Source organism: Chenopodium album, chromosome 24, assembly GCF_948465745.1.
Source record: "Chenopodium album chromosome 24, dcCheAlbu1.1, whole genome shotgun sequence".
In the NCBI taxonomy this organism is placed as follows: domain Eukaryota; kingdom Viridiplantae; phylum Streptophyta; class Magnoliopsida; order Caryophyllales; family Amaranthaceae; genus Chenopodium; species Chenopodium album.
The window spans coordinates 33,314,626-33,326,475 of NC_137857.1; the positions used below are offsets into that span (position 1 = coordinate 33,314,626).

An 11,850-nucleotide genomic window follows, 5' to 3' on the forward strand; every position below is an offset into this window, starting at 1 on the left:
TCTCTGTTTACTCTGTTTACTTAACATCAAATGGATTTTACTATGCACAACATACCTAGATCAACACGAGTAGTCGATCTAAACGTGTTACATGTGTAAAGTGTAATATATAACATAACGATATCTAATGATAAATGGACAAACATAATGTCTCGTAAAAGGAAGTAACACATTAAAGAACATTTATTTTCCCGTTTTTAAGCTAAATGATTAATAAGTAAATATCCAATGTACTTGAAAATCTCAATCACCTATAAATTATGTATGTAGTTATAACTTATAATGGTTGAGGATATAGTGTTTACCTTTTCTATTTGGCCTCCTTTTCATCTTTCGTCTTTGCCCTCTCATGCAATTTATATTTTACTCAACCTTCTTACATGAGTATTTATAGATAATCACCTACAAATAGATACTCTGTAATATCTTTTGTCCTATTTATACAAAAAGCAATTTGTATTCTACTCAACTCTCTTACCAACAAGTGTTTGTCCAGTGATAAGGAAAGAACCTTCCAACCATCTAGTTAAGGATTTAACGTCCACTAAAAGCATTATAAGGATTAAGGATGGAGATCCCCTAATTGTCTAACGGCATATTTCTCACCGTGTTTAGTTCGCTAACTTAACGTGAGAGCAGAGAGGTTTTAAAATAAAAAAAAAAAAAAAAAAAAATTCCCAACCTCTCCTTCCCAAAAAAAAAAAAAAAAGAAAAAAAAGCTTACCCATAACCTGTCCTTCAAGAAATTGAAGGTACCAGAATCAGATTCTTCATGCTTATTCGACCCAACTGTAGTATTGGTGGGGAACTCTGAATAACATAGACTTGGAATTCAATTCTCCGATTTCTCAGTAATTCTAGCAAAAATTCATCAAAACCCTCGAATTTTGATCAAAAATATAGAATTGTCATGGCAACATTCAGTCGATTATTAACTAGAAGAGTTTGGCGCAGTGCAATTTCTTCTTCTAAAACCATAAACCCTACATTATCACCTCAACCCCTTCAAACTCGTCTTTATCATGGTAATATTTTCTTTCTAATTTATGGGTTATCTTTGAATTTTTAATCTTTAGACTTTTAGTCTTGTTAATGTTGTAGTTTGAACCTTTTGGCACATAAATTTGTAGACTTTATGAGTAGAATTGATGGGGTGATGTCATTGTGTGATATAAGCTGATCTTGCTTGTTGCTGGTGGAATTCAATAAAATTGAATTTGTATGCTTGGTTTTAAAATTTAGTGGCTTTTCTGAATTGGGGTTTTGCTAATTTTAGTTATCATTAATTTTATATATTGTTGGAAGGAAATACTAGATTGTGTTTTATCAGCAGAGCATTTGTTATTTTAGGGAGAAATTATATGCAAGAAATCAATATGTTTAGGTTTTAGTTGATTATTCAGTGATGGTAGCTCAAAAGGAGTACTTTTTATGAATTCATATATATTGTTTTTGAAATTGTGTAATTACTAAGATTGTTTTGGGAGATATGAATGTTCTTGTAGTGACTATGTTTTCACAATTTTTGGATTTCTTTTAATCGATATATAGCGTTACTGTGGTTGATGCTAGAATGAGAGAACATTTATCAATTCTGCTTTGCAATTATGTGATTTGCAGGTTATGGAACCCAGCAGCAATTAACCAATGTGTTTAAAGGCCGTATTCCATTTTCTAGTTTCGAGTCTACCCGGTCACTTTGCATTCCGCTTGTGCTAGCTAGCGTTGTTGGTGTTGGGATTCTAGATGTGGCTTATGCAGATGCAAATGAGGTTTGTGCTTTTTATCTAGATGGACTACTTTGTGTGGCGATTTATGTTTTCATGCATTGCTAGTGTCGGGCCTAGTTTGTTCCATATGTTTTGTTATGGAAACTTGGACTCTAAACTGTACTGCATACTGAGTATATTAATGATTTATTCCTTGATTGCATTTCATTGTTGCTGAACCCATTGCAGGTCCCTTCCGAATCTCCCTTGCCATCTGATATCCCTTCGAGTTATGATAACCTGGAAGAAATAGCAAAAAAGGAACGACGTAGGTTGGAGGATCTTATAAGAAGCAAAGGCATGAAGTATGGTTCTTATCCACGATTTACTGTTGCAGTAAAAGGCCAAAAGGTACATATACCTTATCACCCTAGTAAAATCCTGCATCAAACACCTTTATTGCTGCATGAGACAGATTATAGAGTTTCTTGTGTAGTTCTGCATCACCTTTTTTCCAAACTTCGTTTACAATCAAATCACATATTCTCATTACAATATAAGAAAAGTTACAAGAGGCACTAGTCCGGTTCCCTCCTATTTGGAATCAACCTAGGGATTAATTATATGAATCATTGGTCCTTTTACTCCTTTAGTCCTCCGATGTTGTTCACGATTTTGTTATTTCATTCTGATTGAGGGAATTGGGATCAAATTTTTTGATTGAAATTTGAAGATTAGTAGATTTCATACATAAGATACCATAACTTTAATAAGATCGAGAAATATTCTGGAAGCAAACCGTAAATCTAAGTTTAGAGTGAATGTATATTCTAGGAAGATAATAAGGTGAGGCATCCAATGGCCTCCCTGGGTCTTGTGGGGTTCATGAGAAGCACCCCGGCCTCTTTTCTTTACGGGCCTAAAAAATCGAAAATTGTCCAAAATTGAAGGTTTTGCTCATGAGATTTTATTTATACTTTTAACTTTTAAGTATAATAATCATCTTAAGGCTGACAAGTCAAAATATAAGAACAAACTTACTAGTCATTGTAGTGCAAGCTGTCTGCTTTGTGCAGCTGAAATGTTTGTACGTTGTATTTGCTCTTATGTTTTCGGCTTGATTTCTTTAGGCATTGTTGCCTGTAATGATAATGGTTCCTTATGATATGCGTAGATTGCTATCAAGTTCCCAGTACCCACTTATTGTGAAATCCCTAGATTGATAGCAAACCTTGCTTCAAGCCTCAATGGTGGTTCACCTTTGGAAGTTCAATCCTGGGACAGGTAATTTCAAAGCTTAAGTTCTTTCAATCTTTTTCTGGATTTTCTTTTGACGTGTTTTTGGAAGTTAAATTTATTTATGCTATTTCAGTTTCATTGTCATTAGTAGTAATCAATTCAGTTACTACCTCCGCTCATATTTTTAGCAACTTTGGAATATTTTATATCTCACAAATAATACCCTGAAGTTGCAAAAAATATGAAACGGAGGTAGTATATATTGTGATTGAATATGCTTTTATCAGCTAACTCTTATGTATTTTCTGTTACGCTGTATAATTTCAGCACAGTTGCTTGGCAGCTAGCACTCAGGCTCCCAAATGAAAAGAGAGAAAGTGGAGGGAGTAGTGTTGGTACAGGAGAAAACATTTCAAATGACAGCGATCTCTGTGTTTTAATATTTAGGTCACTGATAAGTCCTGATAAGCCGGTAATTTATGCCTTTAATTCAACCTTGATTCTGTCCTTGTATATGCTATGTGGCTTTTATTGAATCAAGAATCAAAGGTAGTATTGCTGGCATCTAGCATTGAGCTGATGTTTTGTTGCCGACACACTTTCAGGAGGTTGAGTTCCTGAAGAAAGGAATCTTTAGTCCTGCTGAGCTTGAGGCTCTGGCTTCAATTATGCAAATAGCTGGTGAAAGGCCAGGGCAGAGCAAAGCCGGAGAAAAAAGTAGTTCTGCAGGAACGCCTTCGACAAGTAAATCAATTACTAGTTTAGAAGCCATGGGCGTACGTGTCTTCGGGCTTGATGAACCACTTGTTGGTAATGCCAATGAAGAGGTGTCGTGGGATACCATTGCTGGCTATGATCAGCAAAAGAGGTTTTTGAGATTTGGGTCTTTGATGAATTGTTTCATTTAAGATTGTAGACTTAATTTTAAGAGGTCTTTGATTTGTTCTGCACATACTTGTGAAGTATCAAATGAAATTGTCATTATATGAAAGTAATTGTGAAGTAGGGAAGAGTGATCTCCTTGACCTTATTATATGTGTGCCATTTATCCAACAATTGCATTTGCAGTGTCTCATTGAATATACTTCATATATAAGAGACGGTATATTTAATGGATTTATCGAATACTTCGTATCCAAATCCTAAAATTCTGCCTGACCAACGATAGATGATTGACCAACAACATTTTTCCTTCATCTTCTGTTTTACAGGGAAATAGAGGATACTGTATTGTTGGCTCTGCGTAGTCCTGAAGTCTATGATGATATTGCCCGTGGCACTCGGAAAAAATATGAGTCGAATAGACCCCGAGCTGTGCTTTTTGAAGGCCCTCCAGGTTTTCCCTCTAAGATAACTTAAACTACATTGTCAACACATTGTCTTGTAAATGCCGATATTTTTTAGGGAAATGACAGAGTTTATTATCCTTCTTGAGACCGTTAGATTAAGTCATACATATACTTTGTGCTCAGGTACTGGGAAAACATCTTGTGCTCGTGTTATTGCTAATCAAGCGGTAAGCCTTTACTCTCTGTAGTGATCTGTAATTGGTGGATTTGATACTTTACATCTAGAATGATATATATACTATGAGTCTATGAGTGTCAAATTTGCTCTTTAATTTTTTTGGACTAATGTTGTCTCATACCTTTCCAGCTGTACTTTGAACAGTCGGTCTTTGTTTACATGTGATATGTAGAAGCAGTCCTATACTCCTATATTATCACCGAGCTTGTTACTTGTGATATTTTGTGCATGTTTATCAGAAAGAAAAAGAAAAAAGAACCAAATGCAGTTTATTGAAGAATGCATGCTACATATTGTTGGTTTACTTATGTGGTTTCATGCTATATGTGGTTCTGATTTTCTAAGTGCATACATAATTCTGTATCATACAGTCATACTATTCTTGTTTATTTGAGTCTCAGAAACAGAATGAGTTATCTGTGCCCTGCAGTTGAATGCAGCATATAATTCCTGTCAATGGACTAGTAGATTATTGTAGATTGAAACTAGGCGGCTTATATGAGGATGAGAACAATGAAGCACCTGACAGTTAGTCCATATCCACGTTACGTAGCAACACTCTAGCTTTGCAGTTTGTTTATTACAAATGATGCCATAGGTTTGAATACTAAGGTTCCGAATATCCAGTTGTAGGCGTGCTGGTTGAATTTCAGGAATATGTAATATACTCTGGTGAAAGTTTTTTATTAGAATTAGAACCTTATGTGATGAAACCTTTGTCCGAGTTGCAGTAGTGCCTTGTATTTTCATGTCACTCAATTTGGTTAGGATGTACATATTATCATTTTCAACTGAGTTATCTTTTACTGTGCCTTCCAGGGGGTTCCGCTTCTTTATGTGCCATTGGAGGTCGTCATGTCCAAGTATTACGGTGAAAGTGAGCGGCTCTTCGGGAAGGTTTTCTCTCTTGCCAATGAGCTTCCAGATGGTGCAATCATATTTTTGGACGAGGTACCTGACACCATGATTAAAAGTTCTTATAGTGCATGGTTACTAGAAAGAAAAAGAACAGGAAATCTATATTCTAAGTACTCCCTTTGTCTTGTTTAAAAAAAAATAAAAAGAAAAAAAAGTACTACCTTTGTCCTTAAATTATTGGTCATCTCTCAGAAATTTAGCACAAATACCATAATAATCCTTTGAAGTATTTGGAACTCTTATAAGGGTATCGTGAAGGGTTAATTTGGGAAGTTCCAAAATGACTTGTCAAAATTTAGAAAGTGGGATATTGTTTTTGGGACAATCGATCATAGAAATGTGGCTTATTATATTGGAATGGAGGATGTACTTGGTTTCTTGCAGCTCATTTAGCATTGCATGGACAGTTCATTCAAATATAGTCTAAATTATCTACTAAAATAATCATATTTGAATCCGCGCAGGTTGATTCTTTTGCTATTGCCCGTGATAGTGAGATACATGAAGCTACTCGGAGAATTTTATCGGTGTTATTGAGGCAGGTAAAACAGTTTTCAACATGGCATGAGTTAATAAATTGAAATTGTTCATATGTTAGTTGCTAGCTAAGTGCTTTGACCATGCCTCTGGACCTGGAGTTTGACTAGTGTGAAAATAATTTTTTAAGGTGTGTGAATAAGAACATGATGTGTTTCAAATCTTCTTCAAACTTAAAATTGCTTTATTATTTCGCATCTCAGGGCCAACTGAACTAACGGTGTGTTTGGATCGAAGGAAATGGAGGGAAATGAAGAGAAGGGAAATGGAGGGATGAGGTATCTTTCATTTGGATAACAAATGAGGAAGGAAGGGAATTAGAGGGGAGAGAAATGGAGGGATTAAATTGTAGGAAATTGATCCTTCTAACAATGAAGAGATTTGGAAGGAAAAGTTACCATTCTTCCCTCCCCTCCCTTTCCCTCCTTTCCTCTTCTCCTCCCTCCCTTTCTTTTCCTTCCCCTTTCTTTATCCAAACACACCGTAAATGAATGTTCTGCTTTTGCCTTTGTCGGCTGCTTAGTCCTCTCCAATAACTAGGCATCTCTCTTTGTGTATTGTGCATCTCATTGTTCCTCTTAGCTTTGTCGTTCATGAAAGTACTTTCGGACCAAGCCACACCTAACCCGGTCCAAATCAAGCCTTTTAGTGACACTCAATGATATCTTGCTTCTTAAGCCTGTCAAGTAATTACCTACAATGATATTTAGTGTGCGCTGGTTGAAAAATCTTTTAACTTCAAATTTCTGCCTTCCGTATTGCAAAGACTTAAATTTACAATTAGCAAGAAGTTTATGTTATACTTGTTTATTAGACCAAGACCAGAGTTCTGTATAAAAACTTCTTTGGTACAGATTGATGGTTTTGAACAAGATAAGAAGGTGGTGGTGATTGCTGCAACAAACAGAAAGCAGGATATTGATCCTGCTCTTATTAGGTACAGTATATGTTACTAATTTTATTAAGAAGCTTTCTTCAGATCTTATTTGCATCTTCATACTTGGGAGTTAAGAGTCTTAAGACCTCAACTAACCATCTCTTTGTTTTATTTTCAGCCGATTCGATTCGATGATTTTCTTTGGTCTGCCTGATCACCAGAATCGACAGAAAATAGCAGCTCAGTATGCAAAGCACCTTGCTAATTCTGAACTTGATGAGTTTGCTTCGGTTACCGAAGGGTAAGCAAAGCTCAACTCTTTTTGCACTGACTTGACCTGTGGACATGGATTCAATTATCATGGAATTATTGATAAATATGTACATATGGTCATATTCTTGTGGATCTCAATTAATACTACATGGAGTACACATTAATGTAAACATTAGCTGCTTCCCTTTTATTTTTGAATTAAAGTTTCTTTTCACCTTAAAGTTCTTAGCTCAAGTTTCAGAACATTATCTTTTCACCTTAAAGTTCTTAGCTCAAGTTGATACAAGGGCCATTATAAAGGCAAGTCCAGTTTACAACTAAAACAAATTTAATAAGGCTGTTTTAAAGTGAAAAGAACGAAGCAAAAAATGCAAAATACTAATACTATGTTTATAGTGATGCTCATTGCTATGAATGTTCTCTTGATTTGTTTCTTTTCCATAACCAGCTTGTCTGGAAGGGATATCAGAGATGTATGTCAACAGGCAGAGCGTCGCTGGGCATCCAAGGTAAGTATTCTCTTTTCCCTCTTCTCTTGCTTCCTCTTATATTACTTGTTTGCCTCGAGGCGAATTTGCACCTTTGTTGATGTTAAATGTGATATAATTGAGAAGAAATTTATATCACTTTCAACAGGTTATTCGGAACAAAGATGTTAACACCCCTACAGACGCTAAAGAAGGATCCCTTCCCCCTCTACAAGACTATATCGAAAGCGCAATATCTCGGAAGAAAACCCTTTTTGACATTGAAGAGCTAAGGAATCAAAAACAGAGTCATCGCCTTGATAAACGACCATTGGACATGAGCTGATGGGAGATTTAACATCAAACATAGAGTGAATTAGATTGATCTTGTTTTTGACTCGTTATACAAAGTATATAGGAAAATCACTAGCCATATTGCGGTATACAACATCAAGTGTCTGTGTTTGGGAACGGCCAAATCGTTTGCCCCAATAGACATTCTATTAGAATTACATGTTATATTGACTTTTGTATTTAAGTTTTAACAGCGTATCACATTACTTATATGAATGAATGACCCCGAAGATGTATCCCCTTCCCGAAAAGGTTTAGCATAACACGATGCATGACTTTTACAGTGCATACACCGAATCGAAGTATGTCTCTACATGTAATAATGAAGTCATGAATTCTTGTACTGCATCGACATCGCTTGTTTACAACATTTCCTGTAAAGTGCAAACATCCAGAACGTGTTAGAAAAGAAAATCGAAAGAGATGCAGACACTTGATAGCAAAGACAAGAACAAAGAATCTGATCATGTGAATATTGACATTTTGGTAAAAGATTCGAATTTATTTGGAAGTTGGAACCACCTTCGATAATTAACGCGTATTAATCACATTAAATAAAATATAAGAAGAGTTGATTGTTAGACTTTTACTAATGTCTAGATTGTCTACTTGTACAAACTACTGAGTATTTTTTTTTTTTTTTTGAAAACTACAAACTACTGAGTATGATTTATCATAAAATGTCTTTAAAAAAATACGGTGTAAAATACCAATATTTATGACTTTTATTTTCTGACGTGGAGGTATATAATATGAATTAAATTAAATTATTTTTTTTAAAAAAAAAAAAAAAAAAAAAAAAAAAAAAAAACCTACTTTAGGGATATACTAGATGTTTGAAGTCAACGTTTTACATTAACTTATTGTAATTATCGGGCTTATTGTAGAATTTGAGTTTATAGATTTTCATCAGAATAAACTTAACTTAGCTTATTGATCCTGAATACATTATCTTAAAGTCATTTTTAAGACAAAAAACTTAAGATTACACACTCTAGTGATCGTAACAATACATACACTTATTACTATAATAGCATGAGCTATTAATACATCAACACACTAAAGGTCTTTTCACATTTACTGAAATGAGCTGAACTGAAATGATTGAAGCTGAACTGAACTGAGCTGAAAGTAATATTTTATGAGACTAGGAAATTAGGAGCTAAACTAAACTAAACTAAACTGATTGGAGCTGAAGTGAACAAGCCCTAAGAACATGTATTCTTCACTTGATTTTATTCATGACTAAAATTAATTATCTTAAATACGTTCAAATAAGTTAAACTTGAGAAAATTAATTAAAAACTAGGCTGACAAAATACAACTTGAATATGGTCTATCCACAACACAGTCACTTCCCTTTGGAATTAGTCTTAGCTAGTTAGCTCCATTACCGACATAAAATATTCATGCTCATATTATTGTATAGGGATTGGACAGGGGCTTTTCTTAATAATTGCTTAGTTTAGACTGTGTTCCTGAATTTTATTATTTTTGGGTGGAGCTTAATTTGTTTTGACAAAAACTAATAAACATTCAAAACGTTAGATAAGATAACTAAAAGTATAAATATTTAACTAAAATAAACATAAATTATACCAATTGATATAGCACGCATTCCAATATTTATACCATTTTAGGAAATTATTTAAATAGTTATTTAACGCTCCAAGGACGCTTGTTAGCAAGATTCATTTATTTTATTTTAATCGGGCTCTTACCTAACTTAATACTATGAGGTATATACCTAATAAGTTGAGAAGACCAAGGCACTTATAATTAAATTATGATTGATGAAGTTCCTTTTGGGATATTTGACCCCCTTCTTCCATATCTAAGCGTAAGTTAAACTAGTGATTCACAAGTAGTTTTGTCTAATTGAGTCATTTATCTTATCTATCTATAACTTTATACTAAAGGCGAAACCAGAAATGACACATGTCATTTCCTGGTTAAAAATTTTTCCTCCAAAAGTTTTTTTTTTTTTTTTTTTTTTAATTTTTTTGGCCAAAGCTTCTTAGAGAAGTTTTTAATACAAACTATACAATAATAATTCACTTCCTATTTGATAAGCATATTTTATTTATATGCAATAATAGTATTCTATTTATAACTTTGTAATGTAATTAAGAGTTATTTTTATTAGTCGTGCATATATTATTCTCTCTATTTTCTTTAGTGTGATAAATTTTTTAATTATTTTTTTTTGTAATTACAGAACTTTCATCCTATTTTGCAATTAGGTTTTTTTTATAATTAAATAGCAGTCTTAAACTAATGATATGCATTAAAAATTACCGTGTATGACACGGGACTTAACCTAGTTTTAAATAAGAGGATGTAAATGTAACACGTAAGCTTTATAAATTGAGTAATTATCATTGATTCTCTGTACTCTCGTATATGTAGGGGAAATCAATTAAACTTAAAGTTATTTATTTATTTATTTATTTTTTTGAATGGAAAACTTAAAGTTATTATATGGGAAGAATTGTTGTATGATTAAGTAATTAACCCAAGAGCTATTGTCTTGTTGTCTTGTTGATATCACGGGGTACAAACATTTGGTATACAACTTTTTAACATGGGGGGTCCAATCCACAATCCAAGGAATTTTTATTTTAATTTACTTTGGTACAACAACCAAAGAAATAAATTATTTAGTCATATTCGTAGTTTCGTACATCTTAACTTATTACACTCCTCATTTTATCCGTTTCCTCAGTTTTTATTATTGATTAGTCACGTTTATTATTGTGTAAATACGTATGGAGTACTCCCGTTATTATTTTAAATGTATCACTTATATTTGTGACTTTATGTAATATCTATAATTAAAGTTGGCTTAGGGCCTGTTCACATTTACTTAATTTCAGTTCAGTTCAGTTCAGCTCCAATCAGTTCAGTTCAGTTCAGTTCAGCTCCAATCAGTTCAGTTCAGTTCAGCTTTTAATTTCCCTCTCACATAAAATATTCATTTCAGCTCAATTCAGTTCAGTTCAGTTCCAATCAGTTCAGTTCAATTCAGCTCCAATCAGTTCAGTTCAGTTCAGCTCAATTCAGTAAATATGAACAGGCCCTTAGTGGTTAGATACCCTCTTTTTATCTTTGTGAGGGGGATTCAATTCTCACTTAAGTAAGTGAGATTCCTAATTTCCTATTTTCCCCCTTATTTGCAAGAGAATTCTCCTCACCTTAAAAAAAAATTCTATTTATGTAAAGTTTTAAAAAAAACTTACTTCTTCTGTTTTTTATACTTTAGTTGCAACACTTCCTTAAAATGAAAATGTTACAATAGGTGCAACACACCATAAAAGGAAGGTTTTTATGGTGAAAATTGTACAATTACCTTTAATGAAAGTACATGGCACACTTGATTATACTCCTAACAACCTTTTAACCCCATTTTATGTGTATTATAGCATGTAAGGTCCACTTTTCTCAAATACCGTAATAAAATGTGTGTTGCAACTATGAAGAAACAGAGGAAGTATTTATTTTAGTTCAGAATATTGTAAAAGTGGATGATTATTTTACGTACTGTAGTATTTTTAATAAACGTATAATGATTAATAAGACCATAAAAGAGATATCATGTGAAATAATAGTTTGTAATCATTTATGTATAGCGTTTTCCTTAAAAATAAAAGTTAATATGGAAAGTGATGCAGTTAAAAAAAACGTAAAGTGTGAGAATGAGGGATAACTTAGGTGGTTAGAGTTCTTTCCTAATTCTTGGTAATCTTGGGATCGATTCTCATCACTTGTCCAGTAAAAAATGCGAGTAATTGAGTACTCCCTCCGTCCCTAAATTACATTCCTCTTTCTAGCATTAATTCCCCACATAATAGAGAGAAAGAGGAATGTAATTTAGGGACGGAGGAAGTAGTGTTTTAGTTAAAACGTGTCAACTAAAATACTACGTCCATTACAAGTTAGTAAGTATAGA

General features: G+C 33.5%; 1 protein-coding gene across 1 annotated transcript; it reads left to right on the forward strand.

Moving 5' to 3' along the window:
- The first annotated feature begins 603 nt into the window (after positions 1 to 603).
- On the forward strand, positions 604 to 8,271 carry LOC145611827 (uncharacterized). Its single transcript, XM_081667197.1, has 14 exons — positions 604 to 1,025; positions 1,621 to 1,772; positions 1,959 to 2,120; positions 2,884 to 2,993; positions 3,276 to 3,420; positions 3,554 to 3,816; positions 4,160 to 4,284; positions 4,421 to 4,464; positions 5,295 to 5,426; positions 5,858 to 5,935; positions 6,785 to 6,867; positions 6,986 to 7,108; positions 7,529 to 7,589; positions 7,717 to 8,271. Exons 1-14 carry the CDS (start codon positions 911 to 913, stop codon positions 7,891 to 7,893), a joined length of 1,770 nt encoding a protein of 589 aa, XP_081523323.1. The 5' UTR covers positions 604 to 910; the 3' UTR covers positions 7,894 to 8,271.
- The last annotated feature ends 3,579 nt before the right edge of the window (positions 8,272 to 11,850 follow it).